This window comes from Taudactylus pleione, unplaced genomic scaffold (genome assembly GCF_031769625.1).
Source record: "Taudactylus pleione unplaced genomic scaffold, aTauple2 ptg000190l, whole genome shotgun sequence".
In the NCBI taxonomy this organism is placed as follows: domain Eukaryota; kingdom Metazoa; phylum Chordata; class Amphibia; order Anura; family Myobatrachidae; genus Taudactylus; species Taudactylus pleione.
This window is the reverse complement of record NW_028284592.1, coordinates 1479969-1497760: the sequence shown is the minus strand read 5'-3', so window position 1 is coordinate 1497760 and position 17792 is coordinate 1479969. Positions and strand designations below refer to the sequence as shown.

Here is a 17792-nt window from a genome sequence, read left to right as displayed (position 1 = left end):
AGTGGGAAGCGCCAGCCAAGGACCTGGGAGTAACACACTGCTAATCTAGCTAAATATGTTGGGGTTGTTGATGCTCCATACACCTGACTATGGATTTTTGCCTGTTATTCCCTTGCATTTAGATGAAAAAGCAGCCGCTGCATACTTTAAATATGGTAAATTGCTTAGGGTAAACCTGAGGCACTGGGTAATATTGATTAATACGGGGAGCAGAATGTGCCAAAATGAGGGGTTAACGTCACCCCTCCATTGCTTTTGTACTCCTCTTTGTCTTCCCCTCCAGACTTCAAGGTGTAAGGAACAGCATGTACTGACCGTTTTCAACAATGGTTAAACCCACTGTGACCCACCCTGCTTTGGTAATCCCATTGAAATTGCCTCATATTTATACCTATGTATCAGGTCTGTAAAAGAGCCATAGCCATCCTGAGTAAGACCGATCCTGCCAAAATCAAGTTAAGTGCAACTTATTCCATAGGTGTGGTAAGCATTGCCTTGGACCCTGTCTGGCAGTGCATCCAGAAGAATATGAAAATGCTATTTTAGAGAGCAATAATATGCAGACCAGCATTTCATGGGTTAAATCAATGAACATTTCCCTTGTCAATCTCCTTTGCAGAGATTTGTTTTTTCTTGGGTGGTCCAATGAGTAATTTAGTATTGTCTTGAATCCCTTGCTGGCAGCAGATCTGAAACGGGGGGTGGGCAGTGCAGATACATTCACTGCAGCTCCCAGGAGAAAAGAGCCACTACTAAGGTAATTTAGTAATGGCAACACAGAGCCCTGAGTGATGAGATGTTCCAATTGGAGAGCCAGAAGAAAAGTGCCACCCTGAATGAAGAGACTCCAGACCCTGCATAAAAAGCTGTGTGTGGAGAATGGAGAGAAGCTGAATGATTTACAATTGCTTATGACTCCCACTGGAATGGATGAAGACCAATGATCCTCCTTCTTTGTCTTGAATCCCTGCAGGTCTTGTGTATCTGTGTGCCCACAGAATGTGTTGCTACAGTGAAGCGAGGGACTGCCTTGTCAGCATTGACTGTAAAGGAGCCTTTCTACCATGGCTTAAGCCTTAAACAAGTACCCCTTGAGTGGTCACTAGAAGATCACTATTGTATTATACTTTTTTTGCCTAGGTATATTGTTCTAACTGCTGTAGTGTGTGTACGTTAACCCATGGTTAAAAAACCTGCATTATACAGTTATTTGTCGTGGTATAAAGGTATGTTCTCTGCTCCATACTGCAAGAGCTTATTTGGTGCTGGAGTCTGTGCCAGTCAATCCCGAGTCCATACCCTACAACTCAGCCCCAGCTCATGACTGCCATCCTGCTAGTACAGGACTGAAACCATTGTAACTTCTCCAACCAGTAATGTTACAAATGCTGTTTTTTGTGTATGTTATTTGTACTTAAATGTGGTTTGAACGCCTTTAGTTCACACTGATGAACGTTTTATTTCCAATCAATCAATTCTTGATATTTCTTACTTCTTTCTTTCAAAATATAGGATGGAATTCGCCATTGATAAGCTGAAAAAATCTGGCAACCAAAAAGGAGTTTTTATACTTCGATGCAGCCCTAAAGAATTTAACAAGTACTTCCTCACATTTGCAGTAGAGGTAATTATACAGTGGCCCTAGGGTTACATTTACTATGTGGCTCTATTCCAACCTGCCTCATCTTCTGCATTTTTCAAGCTCTGGATTTAAAGGGGCAATTATATTCAATATAAAACTGGTTGTGCTTTGTATTGAATAGAACTGCCCCTTTAAATCCAGTGGCTGAAACCATAGAAGCCTCTAGTGTCCTTATGATAAGCTTGTAATAGTAGTATATAGTATTAATTTACAATTTACAGCATTACTTATGACCTAAGTGCTTCTACTTTTAACAAACCTATAATACATACAGTATATTCAAATTCAAAGTGAATTTCTGGGATTTTGATCTATGGTTTGATTTTATTTTTTTTTGTCCCTTGAAATGTTGTTATCCGAATGCTATACAGTCAGGTCCATACATATTGGGATATTGACAGAATTTTCAGATTTTGGCCTCTATTCACCACCACAATGATTTTGAAATGAAACAAACAAGATGTGCTCTAACTGCAGACTTTCAGATTTAATTTGAGGGTAATTACATCCAAATCGGGTGAACGGTGTAGGAATTACAACAGTTTCAATATGTGCCTCCCACTTTTTAAGGGGCCAAAAGTAATGGGACTATCAACTCAAAAGCTATTTCATGGACAGGTGTGGGCTATTCCCTCATTATTTTATTATCAATTAAGCAGGTAAAAGGTTTGGAGTTGATTCTAGGTGTGACATTTGCATTTGGAATCAGTTGCTGTCAACTCTCAATATGAGATCCAAAGAACTGTCACTATCAGTGAAGCAAGCCATCATTAGGATGAAAAATCAAAACAAACCCATCAGAGAGTTAGCAAAAACATTAGGTGTGGCCAAATCAACTGTTTGGTGCATTCTTTCTTTTTAAGAATGTTCCAGAGAGCTCAGCAACACCAAAAGACCCGGAAGACCATGGAAAACAACTGTGGTGGATGACAAAAGAATTATTTCCCTGGTGAAGAAAAACCCCTTCACAACAGTTGGCCAAATCAAGAACACTCTCCAGGAGGTAGATGTATATGTGTCAAAGTGAACAATCAAGAGAAGACTTCACCAGAGTGAATATAGAGGGTTCACCACAAGATGCAAACCATTGGTGAGCCACAAAAACAGGATTAGAGTTTGCCAAACAACATCTAAAAAAGCCATTACAGTTCTGGAACAACATCCTATGGACAGATGAGACAAAGATCAACTTGTACCAGAGTGATGGGAAGAGAAGAGAAGGAAAGGAACTGCTCATGATCCAAAACATACCACCTCATCAGTGAAGCATTGTGGTGGTTCTGTCATGGCGTGGGCATGTATGGCTGCCAATGGAACTGGTTCCCTTGTATTTATTGATGTGACTGCTGACAAAAGCAGCAGAATGAATTCTAAAGTGTTTCGGGCAATATTATATGCTCATATTCAGTCAAATGCTTCAGAACTCATTGGACGGCACTTCACAGTGCAGATGGACAATGACCTGAAGCATACTGCAAAAGCAACCAAAGAGTTTTTTAAGGCTAAAAAGTGGAATGTTATGCAATGGCCAAGTCAATCCCCTGACCTGAATCCGAATGAGCATGCATTTCACTTGATGAAGACAAAACTGAAGGGGAAATGCCCCAAGAAAAAGCAGGAACTGAAGACATTTGCAGTAGAGGCCTGGCAGAGCATCACCAGGGATGAAACCCAGCGCCTGGTGATGTCTATGCGTTCCAGACTTCAGGCTGTAATTGCCTGCAAAGGATTTGCAACAAAGTATTAAAAAGTGAAAGTTAGATTTAGGATTGTTTAGTTTGTCCCATTACTTTTGGCCCCTTAAAAAGTGGGAGGCACATATAGAAACTGTTGTAATTCCTACACCGTTCACCTGATTTCGATGTAATTTCCCTCAAATTAAATCTGAAAGTCTGCAGTTAAATCACATCTTGTTTGTTTCATTTCAAAGCCATTGTGGTGGTGAATAGAGGCCAAATTATGAAAATTCTGTCAATGTCCCAATATTTATGGACCTGACTGTATATCATTTAATGTATGTCAATGTAATGTGCACATGTGGTTTATAAAAATTTTTTTTTTTTTTTTTTTAATCATTTGTTTCTTTTGTGCTTTTGCTGTACAGAGAGCTGGGGTTCTTGAATATAAGCACTGCTTGATAACGAAGAATAGTAATGGAGACTACAACCTCAGAGGTGCCAAGAAAAACTTTAGTACCCTAAAGGATTTGTTAAACTGCTACCAGAAGGAAACCGTCCGCTCTGATGGCATCATATTCCAATTTACTCGGTGTTGTCCCCCTAAAACTAAAGGTCAGCAGTGTTTTTATTGCTTTATAGTAATCGGACCATTTTTGCTTTGTGACTGTTTTCACGAAGTGTAGCTTAACACTTAAAAATTTTTTTATAATCATTTCTTAATATATATATACATACAGTGTGTGTGTGTGTATGTATATATATATATATATATATATATATTATTAGTACACAAAGAAGTGTCGGCGCCAACTTGGAGTTAGTCCAGAGGATTACTCAGGATATATAAAAAATATACGTACTCCCTTAGTATAATAGGGTGTCAGCTGAGCCCAATGTGAAAGGGCTTGTGGGGTAGCCCTTAATAGTGAAATGTTGTAAGTGTATTAGGTGATGAGCGACTGACGTATATTAATGCAATAATTAAGTGTGCAATTCAACCAACAAAACATAATACACAAGGTGTCTATAGATGAAAAAATATAAACACAATTTAATAATAAAATAAACACATAGAACATACATATAAATAGATACTGCTTAAATAAGCACGAAGTGTTCTGATAAATAAATTATCCACAATGTGCAAAAAGTGCTTATAAATATTCTAAAAATACTACACACAATTCAGCCATTTAAAAACTTAAGTATGCACAATTGCCACTATTTAGCGTCTTTGTACAAGTGGTGAAGAATGGCATAAAGCAGTATTTTGGGGTGAAAATAAGTAGTCCTGTCAAATTTGGGGTACTTGAAAATGGGTGCAAGCATATTAAAAAGTTGCTAAAGTGAAGTTATAAGAAACGTAAAAAAACGCACCTTGAGCAAACACCTGCAATGAAAAAAACACCTCACCCATACTTGCAGACCCCCCAAAAGTCTATTTCGCTACTTTTTAATTTGTACCTTCACTTTGCACTTTTTCACCCCCTTTTTCAAAGTGCTTTTTTGGGGTGTTCCTCACTTTTTTTTAGTTTATTTTTTACGCAGTTATCCTTTAGGGGGCTGTCCCAAGGGTGCTGAGTGGCTTCCCCACCTTTGCACCCCTAAATAGCGATTTTGCACTTTTTTCTCCACCTATTCATAGGCTAATCTTTTTCGCCTTTTGCATTGTGTTTTCGCGTACCCGAAATGCAGATGGAATTGAATACGGAGTTAAGTTTCCGCCTGGCAAAAAGTCGCAATCTGCGATACTTTTTTCGAGAATCTCGGCTTTCCGCTTCTAATTGAATTCGGGTCTTAGTGTTAAAATAATAATTTAAGCAATGATCCAGTGACAGATATTTCCTTGGATCCAGTCACATTGGTGACAGTTACTATGTCGACATTCATAATGTTAACATTAGAATGTCTACATGTTTTAACATGTCGACGTTCATAATGTCAACACCTGAAATGTCGTCAAGTGAAATGTCAACATTCTAAAAATGCTGCCATTTAGGATTAGGCGCCGCCGGGAAGGTTAGGCTGTGGGGATAGGTGTAGGGTTTAGGGTTGGGGTTAAAATACTTACCAAAGCTGCCACTCCATCAGAAATCTGCAACAGCAGTGATGGTCACATGACCGCCAAGACCTGAAAGATGCGCTGGAGCCGCCAGGGACCAATGAACGCCGGGCCAACATGTCAGCCATGTAGAAATTATGAATGTCGGCATGCTAAGCAAATTAACATTGCAAAAATGATATGACAATTTCATTAGTCTACATATTGGAGTTACGTTCTTAATGTACCATTCTGCATATTGACTAGGTGCACCTGAGGCATTTATAATGCAAAATAATAATTTATAAGTGCTGGATAATATAAATGGATAGAAGTAAATTTAACTTTAACATAACACAGCAAATCACTAGAAAAAGTTACTTACATTTCACACTTTGCTATTACTCGAGTGTGGAGCATTATTTTTAAACTTCAGTATATTTGCTTTTACTGTACCCATTACTGTTGTGAGAAGGCCTTCTCTTAAAATGTGTTCAGCTAGATGTTATAGAGGTTTACTGGATTAGATCAGTGTTTGGGGATTTTTTTTCTAATTGATGAATTCTTGTCCTTTTTCAGAGAAATCAAACTTAATTATCTTCAGGAGCAACAAAGTTTCAGAGGTCCCTACAACACCATCTTTGCAGAGGCACAATAATGTGAATCAGATGGTCTTTCATAAGATCAGGAGTGAAGACTTGATTTATGTATGTTTTTTCTATAGTGATGCATTCAGACTGCATTCATAACAATCCTATTATTTCTCGTTAAACTTGGCTGCATAAGATTAGAATTATTTTATACTATTAACCAAAATGAAGAAAGTGCTGAGAATTAGATATACTTAAACCATTAATCTCTGGCACTTGTTTAAGTGATTGTCTGCTGCACCTAAAAAAAAAATAAAAAAAAAATATCTGCTATAATTTTAAACTATTAACCAAAACTTTTTATTATTTTACACTATGGGCTGGATTCAATTAGCCTCAAAGATTACCCGTAATGCAGTGCCCAGGTTTCCCTCCCCGCGTTGTCACCTGGTGCGGGGAGGGATACTGTGGGTGCGGCGGCCTCGCGAGCCAACGAAAAGGGGGAGTGGCCTTGAAGAAGGAGGTGTTGCCTTGCAGGAAGGGCATGACTCCGCGGCGCAAACCCTGTTGCGCCCCGTGCTTTTTACTGGGGGGGGGTGCAGGAGTTGCGGACTTCCCTGTCCTGTGTGCAGTGCTGGCTCCCTCAGTGTCAGGAGCCAAGTACTGCACTTAATACTACAGTGCAGCGCCCGGCTCCTGCCACTGAGGGTGAGTCGGCACCCCTCGGCGGGTGACACCCGTATGTGGCCTGCACCCCCTTTGTGATGCCACTGCCAAGGGCTATTCAATTACAGCCTGCAGCAGCCTCTTACCACAGATTCCTGTACACCTCCTCCTGAGGCTCGAACGGAAATCTGCATTAAGTTCATCATCTTTAGTATTTATTTCATAAAAATCGCATATAAAATCCAAAATGGAGGTTATAAAAACAAAGATAACCCTAAACTTCAGGTACAGATTACATACAGGAATATAATCCACAAAAACAGTCCGGAACAGTCTCTAGGATTTAGTCCTGTACCGTATTGAAGTGAGGTATTAATAGTCAGAAGTTTCTCCATTGGTGCAGAGTCCTTAAAACCACAAACGCGTTTCGATTAAAATCTGAAGTTTTGGGTCATCTTTGTTTTTGTTCTTAGGACCTCCATTTTGGATTTGATATGTGATTTTTATTAAATACTAAAGATTTGCCAATCTTGTACACGATTTTGTGCAGACCGTTCGTGTTTTGGCACTAACGATCTATCGCACAATCTATCGTCCAATCCGCATCACTTGACTAACATATCGCTGGATACGCCCAGTCTCCATTTTGTGCAACATTGTGCCTTGGAAGAAGGACGCGATTACAGCAGCTGGCACACCCGATCACACATTACATATTTTGGTAAGTAAATATATAGTGCTGCTGTCCACCAATATGTTTTATTAGTGCAAACCCTGTCCACCAATGTGTATTAAATGCATGACCCGCAGACTACCAATGTGTCCCGTCCCCTATCCACCAATGTGTATTAAATGCATGACCTCCTAGTTAGGCCCGCCCATTATTTACATTTTGCTGAAACCTTGAAGATCATCGTGAGGTGTTTGGTTAGCAAACGATTTGCAAATTGTTAACGAAACAAGATAGATCGTGAGATTGTTGGTCAGATTGGGGACGGGGACTTATTTCAGTTCAAAATAAACACCATAAGCCAGTTTATGACTATGTTTATCTGCTCTTTTTTATAAAAATACCCAATGAAAGTGTCCTCAGTCATCATCGTCAATCAATGTGTAGTGTACACAGTCAGAAAGGGTGGAAGTGCAACACAGTCTCTGTGAAGCCTTTTTTCTCTGAACACTTTTATTTATATAAGGTTCCTAAAATATGCACACTCTTGCTCTACTGGGAATCATCTTTTTATTAGGGGTGTGCACCGGCCACTTTTCGTGTTTTGTGTTTTGGTTTTGGATCTGGATCTTTCTTCGTGTTTTGGATCTGGATTGGTTTTGCCAAAACCACCCTTCCGTGTTTTGGGTTCTGGGTTTTGTGTTTTGGATCTGTATTTTTTTGAAAAAAAGCATAAAAACAGCTAAAATCACAGAATTTGTAGGTTTTTCTGCTCCTATGCTATTATTAACCTCAATAACCTTAATTTCCACTCATTTCCAGTCTATTCTGAACACCTCACAATAGTGTTTTTATGTCCAAAAGGTTGCACCGAGGTAGCTGGATGACTATGCTAAGCGACACGAGTGGGCGGCACAAACACGTGACCCATCTAGGCGTGAAACTGCAGTGGCAGACAGGATGGCAGTTTGAAAAACTAGGCCCCAAACTGTACATAATGCAAAGAAAAAAAGAGGAGTAAGATGGAATTGTCCTTGGGCCCTCCCACCCACCCTTATGTTGTATAAACAAGACATGCACACTTTAACAAACCAATCATTTCAGCGCCAGGGTCTGCCACACAACTGTGGCTGAAATGATTGGTTCGTTTGGGCCCCCACAAAACAAGCTGGCAATTAATCTGTCCCTGCACAAACTGGCTCTACGGAGGCAAGATGTCATCCTCATCCACCGATTCCCCACCCTCTTCAGTGTGTACATCCTCATCCTCACAGAGTATTAATTCGTCCCTGCTGGAACCACAGGTCCCTCTGTACGTTCTGGAGGCTGGTCTCCCTGGAAGAGTTGATAATTCATTTTATGAACATCATCTTCTCCACATTTTGTGGAAGCAACCTCCTACGCCTTTCGCTGACAAGGTTCCCGGCTGCACTAAACACTCTTTCGGAGTACACACTGGAGGGGGGGCAACTCAGGTAAAATAGAGCCAGTTTGTACAGGGACCTCCAAATTGCTTATTTTTCCTGCCAGTACAGGTACGGACTGTCTGACATGCCTACTTGGATGCTGTCACCGATGTAATCCTTTAACAGACAGACGCACGCTTGTCGCTGCTGCTTTGAGGATGCAAGTGCGGCTACAGCCCACACAATTCACAAAGACAGAAAAAAAAAGAACAATATTTTAATTGTTTGTGTAGCACACTTTGAGGGTGTCACCACCCTTTAACAGACAGACGCACGCTTGTCGCTGCTGCTTTAAGGATGCAGGTGCGGCTACAGCCCACACATTTCACAAAGACAGAAAAAAAAAGAACAATATTTTAATTGTTTGTGTAGCACACTTTGAGGGTGTCACCACCCTTTAACAGACAGACGCACGCTTGTCGCTGCTGCTTTGAGGATGCAGGTGGAATCTAGACGGGATTTGGAACCGAGGACACACTACCTCCATCAATTGTCTAAATCCCACTGCACTAATGGCGGATACCGGACGCACGTCTAACACCAACATAGCAGTCAAGTCCTCAGTTATACGTTTTGCTTCAGGATGACTGCTGTCGTACTTCATCCTCATCGCTAGGGACTGTTGGAGGGTCAATTGTTTAGTAAAAGTAGTGATGTTCCTACTTCCTCTCTGGGATGATGAACAACTCCCAGCAGCAGCAAACATCACTAGGAGGAAGTGGTTCTTGATCTTTCCCTATTTTATTTTTATCGGAGAAAGTTTGGTCCTCCATTTATGTTATATTGATATATACGTGCGGCTAAAGCGCACACAAACACAGAAAATATTTTTTTATTTTTGCTGGAGAGTAGTGCACTTTGTGGGTTACACCACCCTTTAAGAAATGAGCCAGCCGGCTCTTTACTTATGGGACACAGGCGCACGCTTGGCGCTGCTCCTTTGTTGATGCACGTGCAGCCACAGTGCACACAAGTCACAAACACAGAAAATATATATTTTTTTGTTTTGGAGTGTACTTTGGGGGTTACAGAACCCTTTAACGGTCAAGCCAGCCGGCCCTTTACTTATGACACAGGCGCACGCTTGGCACTACTTTGTTGATGCACGTGCGGCTACTGCGCACACAATTCACAAACACAGAAAATATATTATTTTTTTAGCACTTGGGGGGAGCACCCCTGATGGACAGAGCACCCCCTGGACAACACTACAGCACCCCTTTAGGACTGGGACACTGCACAGGACTTTGGAGTGGACACAGCCCCTATGGAGAACTGACTGCACAACACAGTCCAGCCAGCCCCTATGGACTTTGAAGTAGTGGACACAGCCCCTATTAACAACAGCAGCACAACACAGCCAGCCCCTATGGACTTTGAAGTAGTGGACAACAGCAGCACTACACTACACTACACAGCCCTAACTCCCACCCTCCCTCTTCACTGTCCACAGCCGAGTGAGAAAATGGCGCCGACGCGGGTACCTTATATAGGATCCAAAACCCGCGAGACTCGGAAGGCGGGATGATGACGTTTTGCCTCGATTTCAGATCCGAGTCAGGCGGGAAAAGTCGAGCCTGACTCGGATCGGGGGAGCTCGGGGGGGTTCGGATTTCAGAAATCCGAACCCGCTCACCCCTAGTTTTTATAGCAGTAGAAACTCCTCTGATAGAGGAATAATATCTCATTTGTATAAAAATAATTATAAACAGACAGATTTTTCATAAATCAAGCCAAAATAAATTGCTATTGATTGTACTGTCCTGTTTAATAAAAATTGCTACGTAGATAACTGGGATGTGATCTGCAAAAAGACCAAATCCAAGACATTGGAGGACATGTGTTTGACTGCAGGGATATTCTATAATACAGAATTGAACATATTTAATCAGAGACAATAAACAGCCTGCAATGCAATTTGTATTGTATAGAATTGCAAAACTGGAAAGAATTACAAAATCTACAGAACATTTATTTGCTCATTTCACTTCCAAAATGTTATTTTTGCATGTTTATTAACTTGTATTTTTACCTGTCTTCCAGGAGGAAAATCTTGGACAGGGTACCTTTACCAAGATATTTAAGGGTAAACGAGAAGATTTAGGAGACTACAATCAAATTTATGAAACAGATGTTCTTCTGAAAGTCTTGGATAAAACACACAGAAATTATTCTGAGGTTGGTTTTTCAATTTTTATCCCATTTGATAAGTATTATGAAATTACACTCTGTGTGGAACAGGGGATTGTGAAATATGCTATGAGATGATATTTTTAGTGATAACTTATATGGAAACCTCTTCATAGCTGTTCTGATAAACTGTGAATGAATAAACGTAACCAAACCAAATATATTGAACCACAAAAAATGTATGTATATTTGTAATTCTGCACCTAAGTGTTTTAAAGATGATTTTTTTTAATCACCAGTTTGCTTGATGATGTATTCCAGAAAATAATTAATTTATTTTTCTATAGTAAATCACAAAACAGAACTAGTCTGCTTACTAAAGCATTACAAACATGTGAACAAAACAATTATTTGAGAATTGTAGACTAAAGAAGAATCTTGGATGCATCTACATTATTTTTATTGGCATAATTTGAGTTTTACTTTTCAATTAGCACGTGAGAAAAAGTCACTAGAACAAACTCATTGTGGTGTTTTGATACATTAACATATTAATCCTGAGATGTTATTTGTTTGTGGAATTTTCAGTCTTTCTTTGAAGCAGCAAGTATGATGAGCCAGCTATCCTACAGACATTTGATCTTAAATTATGGAGTCTGTGTATGTGGAGACGAGAGTAAGTACAATTTGTTTTGCCTCATTTTCATTTTTAGTGCCCCAATATCTATTGTGACAAAAACACTTGAAAGGTGGTCAAGGGGAGATATATTTACCCCAGGTTTTTAGCTTCTGTCTGGCAAACCGATTAGCAGCCTTGATTGCCAGACCACCTGTTAGAGGGCTGTTAAAGGCTTTGTCAGTTTCTGTAGTCAGAGATCTGTGGAAAGACACTGTGATAACCGAATGTAAGTGTTGTGCTAAAGACTTCTGTTTTGTGAGAGGGATGTTGGGTCATTTCGCTCTTAGGGAATAATTTTGTTTAGTTAAGCGTACACACTGATCAATATATATTGCCTGTTCCATACGGGTGTGTACAGCGGATATGTCTGTGAGCGATCATATCCCAAATGCTGTGCAGCACAGCAGATGGCTGATATATCTCATAGATATATTGGTCATCTGCTGGTGTGTATGGGCAACCTGTCGGTTGTGATTGACAGCTCAACTGGACAAGCAAATATAGATACACGCCCAGTTGAGCTGTCAAGCCCGGCACTTCGGGCAGATTGGTAAGTGTGTACACTACCAATCGTCAGATAGGTCGTCGACTTAGTGTATACCCAGCTTTAGAGCTGGACAGGCCAGGATTGTTTTGTTTGTTTTTGTGCTGCTACTAAAACTAGCTGTCGCTACTTGTACCAAGTTCATGAACTGATGTAGTACTACTTAGCTGCTGCATGACAAGTACAGCTGTTTACCTCAGGAGACGGCAACCTTACCCTGATCTTGCCACACTATGCAAAGACGTGCAAAGTTAAAGCTGCACACTAAAATACAAATTTGCTTGGCACTCTGCACTACATGCAGTAAAAATACTTTAACGATTATTAAAATCCCCTTAATGTACAGAACTCTTGTTCACGTAACCTCCTTTGCATCAAGTGCAGGATTAAAATCTATTAGGAAATATTCAGCACTGTTATTGGTTACAGCACTATGGGCATACTTGGACTCCCTGAAATAGTAGCAATCTCCCTGATTGCACTGTATCCTCATTGTGTAGCTGCTACATATAAATAAAAACAGAGATATACAGTATACATTCAACTGAGATTGTTAGTATCATTTACCTGCATTGGTTATGGCTACATGCATCCCCGTGTGTTTTAATTAACAAGCAGACCTTACTAACTGCTTGAGGCTCATTGACATTTGGATGTAAGTCAATGTTATGCACGCCTCTCAGATGTAACAGTAAACATCCACTTTAACCCACACTCATAGGGGAATGGGTATTTAATACTGACAGTCGGGATGCCTCCTGTTAAAATACAGACAACCTGATGGTTCGTATCCCTGCAGGGGTCGTGTAACTATACTAACCCCATCCTCTTCTCCCCCTAACCCTCCCTTCTAGTAGCCTAACCATCCCCACCCTGCACCTTACCCTCACCGTTAGTGCCTAAACCTAACCATCCTCCCTTAGTGCCTAACCCCCCCCCCCAAAAAAAAAACTACCCCTAACCCTTCTATGCTACCTAAGCCTAACACCCTGCCCTGCGGCTAACAGCTAAGACTGCCCCAGCTTGCGTCTTTTGGGTTGGCATCTTTTCAGTATTCCGGCATCGGGATTGAGATAGGCGTCGAAATACAGACGCCCATCTTAAGTCTCGTGTCGGCTGCCGGTCTGCTAACTACATCCCACTCATAGGCGTTGCATTCAAAATATCCCTAAAATGCATTTACAAAAGTAGGCAAGTATGACTATGGGTATGTTTTTTATAGTGAATTCAGATTGGTTTCCGGTTGACTATAGGCAGTGTAGCCACAAACATTATACCACATCATACTGCACTAGAAAATAGTACATGAATTTTAGTTTGGGATTACTTGCAAATAATTTGAGGTGATCAATGACTGTCCACAACTACTGACAACTTTTGGAGTTTGCATATGTAGCTTAATGAATTTACATTAAACCTTCCTTGCTTACCTTTTATTTAATCTCTGTAGAGGCTAAGGTTGTTGAAGTTATTTGTTTGTCATATTGCAAACCTTGCTATGCTTTGTTTCTCTCCTCTTAGGTATTCTAGTCCAAGAATATGCAAAATTTGGCTCACTGGACATATACTTGAAGAAAAACAAACTTTCAGTTAATATTATGTGGAAATTAGAAGTTTCAAAACAACTTGCATGGGCCATGCATTTTCTTGTGAGTATATAAGTAGAGATGAGCGAAATTCCAAAATTGTTCCTCAGTGTCCTGCTCAATCCGCATGTGGCCATGAAATATGGCACGTGTAACTGAGATTTGCATATTTTTCCCAGTTTTACTCCAACCATGCCGCACAATGTAATAAATTTAAGTCGCTGTTCCAGCTTTATTCATATACTATGTACAGTATACCATGAAATGTAACCTAAGTTTGTAATGGTGTTTAGCAGAAAGGCAAAAAAGAAGTGGAACTCAAAGACTGACACATCATGGACTGCACCTCTTAGAAATGGACATTTTAGTTCCAAATTTAAATTTGCCTAAACTTTACCCATGAAATTTTGCTTTAGTGTGTTTTTAATTTTAATATTTAGATTGGACGCAGCTCACCTTTTAAAAAGGTAGCTGCACGCTGAGTCGCATGCAAAGACACGTTGTAGTATAGGAATGTGGCCAGGTATATGGGGTCACCAGAGGTGTAGTATGGAGCCATGATGGCTCTATCCATCCACCAATGACAATGTCTCCCCACACTGATTGGTGGATAACTCCAGGCTGTGGGAAAACACAATTAGGGACTGATGGGGTGATTATGTTCTATGGTTGGGTCACCCCATAGATCTGAGGTCACATTTATTAAGCTGGTACACCATTTTTTTTCAGGACTGGGCACTATTTGGAATGTGGGAGGGGGGAGACACAGATTCAGACCATAATGTTTAATAAAAAGGGATGTCAAATTTTGTTTATTTTTTTGTGAGGAGATCTGTGGCATTATTTTTATCTATGCAGGTTTGTGAGGGGGGACACACAACAAATCTAGGGCATTATTTGTAATTAGGGAATTGTATTTTGGGGAGCGGGCAAATCTGGTGTTCGATTGAGGGAGAAGGGGGGCAAATTTGAGGTATAATTTTTAATCAGGCGTGTGTGGGAGGTATAATTCCGTTTGGGTCTGTGAACTCTGCAGCTTGAAGGTTAGATCTGACATATCATTTTTAATGAACAAGGAGAGGCTGTCAAATTTGGGGGTTTATTTACTTAGCGTCGGATTTTAAAACTAGGTGCCTCTGATCACGTTTATGCCCAACATTTAAAAGGGCAGTGCTTTTATTAGCCGTGTTTTGACGTAAAAGCAATGCCATTTTAAATTTTGTGCCTATACATGATCAGAAACGGTGTGTGATTTAGAACCCGATGCTTAGTAAATAAACCCCTTGGGGCCAAATGTAACAGGGCGAGAGTTTAGAAAATGTGAGAGTTTAGCAGTAAAACTCTCACATTACTACATTGATCAAGTTGTATTTTCAAAACAGGAAACACCTGGATGAGAGTTTAAATCTTGAGAGTTTTTTGAGTCTGAAACACATGCGAGTTTGCTTGTTCTGTGACTTTATTACATTGGCTGAGTTTAAAAATGGGAGAGATTTCTCACACATTTTCTAAACTCTCACCCTATTACATTTGGCCCTTGGAGTCTGATTTTAATTGTTTGTTTAGACACTAGCCCCAACTGCTTTATCAGTTAGCACTAGTAGGTTTTGTATTTGTTTATAGGTCTTTGATATAAGAATATTTTTTATATATTTAAATGGCTAATTAAACTACACCCATATTAGGTAAACCGCTTCTGCGAGATTTTTGTTACACTAACTTTCTATCACAGTTCACTGGTAGAAAAGCCAGAACCATATGCTTGTGTTTGTCCCGTAGACTGAAAGTTGCCAGCCAGCCCCTGGGAATAGGTTTGTCCAAAGAAACTTTTTGCAAAGACCTGACAAATAATTGTGGTTACTCATATGTTCCTGAAAGTGGAGGAACTTTCTTGTTGTATAAAAGTTTACATAGGGACTGTAGACTGTAATAACCACATCTGAGTTTATAAATAAATAAGTGGTGGTAGAGGAAAAAGAGGACTGTCTGTATTGAATACAGTAACCAAATGGTCATAGTGTTACCTGAGTGGTGGGTACAAAAGTCCATTATGATAAGTAGATCTTGAAGATTCCAACCTCTGGAGTAGCCTGTAATTGGTACTTAACAGGGTCAATAAAAGCTTATTTCACTTTGCCTATGTTACCTACCTTTGCAGACAACATTTTGTGTTATCAAATGCCCTTGCTGACAGACCTGCTTGTCATATTTAATTTGCCTTCCATTACAATATTTTCGACACAATATCATAAGATATTTATACATACTGTATATGATTTATGTTGCATGGTATTTCTGTACTGCAGCCATCCGCTTTTTCTATGCTGTTCAAATAGTTTGCAGATTTACATACGTATTTTTCTAATTTGTCATTTTTTTGTTTATATACTGCATTTTGGTATTTTAACAAAGTGTGATTGGTCATATGTACTGCATTTTGCAATTAATACCGCTCATGTCTGTTTTGTTGTATGTTTGGCGCAGTAGCTAGTCCTTGACTCCAAGTCCAATATTACGGCATCTCACTGTAGTGTTTGTTCACTGCCGTGGAGATAGAGTTAAGTATTACTGTCTGTGCCACACTATGCAGTGATCTTGTAAGGATGGCTTGCGATACACTGAAGTATCAGCTAATATGCATGTCTTGTGTGTGCTTTTATCCCAACTTCTGAATTTAACCTTTCCTTTATGGCAGAAATTCCCAAACTCTGCCATTACAGTTCACGTATTAAGGATATCCATGCCTGAGCCCAGTTAACTCAATTAGTAGCTCAGTCAATTTGATTTTACCATTTGGACTCCAGCATGAATATGTTAAAACCTGGACTGTAATGGCAGAGTTTGGTAATATCTGCTTTATGGCATTCTTATATATAATATAAAATCACAGAACCCAAGATAAAAAAGGGTATATAATAATGCACTGAGCAAGTCTTTCATCTCGGTGGTGGAGATTAACAGTGTATCAGACATAATCAAATAAAAATATAATATTAGTGATAAGAGACTGGTAATCTGTAGCTAATGAACAAAGTGATTTGTCCTTTCACTACCTTAGAGTAACATGCCGGCAGCCATCCATAACACATTACTAATCAGGTTTCAAGTATGTGTGCCCACTATTTCCAACCTATATTATGCATGTACCAATATCGGTGTGTAGTTATGTGGTCACAATCCCGACGGCAGAATGCCGGCTAGGGATTCATGATAGGCGTCAAGATACCGACGCCTATCATAATCCCGACATCCAGGATGACGCGGGCCCGAACGAGGTAAGTCCGGGGCGCCCGTCATCTTAGCCGCGGGGGTCAAGGGTTAGGTTTAGGGCACCCAGGGGGGACTTAGGGTTAGGCACCCCCCTGGGGAGGGTTAGGCTAGGGGAAGGGGGATGTTAGGGTTAGGCACCCGGTCGGGAGGGTTAGGTTTAGGGTGCGGGGAGAGGTGTTAGGTTTAGACACCCCTGGGGGGAGGATAGGGTTAGGCACTAGGGGGAAAGGTTAGGTATTGCAAACCTAAGGGAGGGTTAGGTTACTTACGTGCCGCTGTCGGGATTTGAACCTGTGGCTAAATGGTTCCCGGCATTTCAAGCCCATTCCCCAATATCAAACGTGATATAGGCGTATGTGGTTATACGCAGTGTTGAATGTATGGAACATCAGAAATGCATTTTATATGATGCATCAAAACATGGAGCAATAATTTAGTATTCAAAACCGGTGTATCTTCTCAAATCTAGATTAAACATATGTATATTAAACATAATAAAAGACAGTTTACTCATAATAAGAATACAATTAATCTACCCGTTGTAATACAGTTTGTCTCTTAGCTGCCACTAAAAGTCCAAATCACTTTACATTTACATGAGAGGAGAAGCAGGGGTTAAAATATGATCAAATAAAAATAGCAAGAATAGACGTGTATAAATGGGGTTGTTCTCCTGCTTGTTATCAAGAGAGTGTTTTATTTATGCAGTGTTTGGTGTGTATTAAGCTCTATTTATACAAAACATTACCACATAAGCAGACTTTCCCTAACCCTGACTAAGGCCCCACCAGCAGATCATTTGTAAACTGAAAAGACTTATGCTACCAGG

The 17792-nt window shown here is 40.1% G+C and overlaps 1 protein-coding gene across 1 annotated transcript in view; it reads left to right on the top strand.

The window, feature by feature from the left end:
* Positions 1 to 17792, top strand: part of JAK2 (Janus kinase 2) — a 251653-nt gene that overhangs the window by 178906 nt on the left and 54955 nt on the right. Inside the window, exons 9-14 of the mRNA XM_088476585.1 lie at positions 1513 to 1624; positions 3747 to 3933; positions 5942 to 6069; positions 10798 to 10932; positions 11473 to 11560; positions 13629 to 13756. Of these exons, the coding sequence (XP_088332711.1) occupies positions 1513 to 1624; positions 3747 to 3933; positions 5942 to 6069; positions 10798 to 10932; positions 11473 to 11560; positions 13629 to 13756 (778 nt within the window). The remainder of the gene's footprint in view (positions 1 to 1512; positions 1625 to 3746; positions 3934 to 5941; positions 6070 to 10797; positions 10933 to 11472; positions 11561 to 13628; positions 13757 to 17792) is intronic.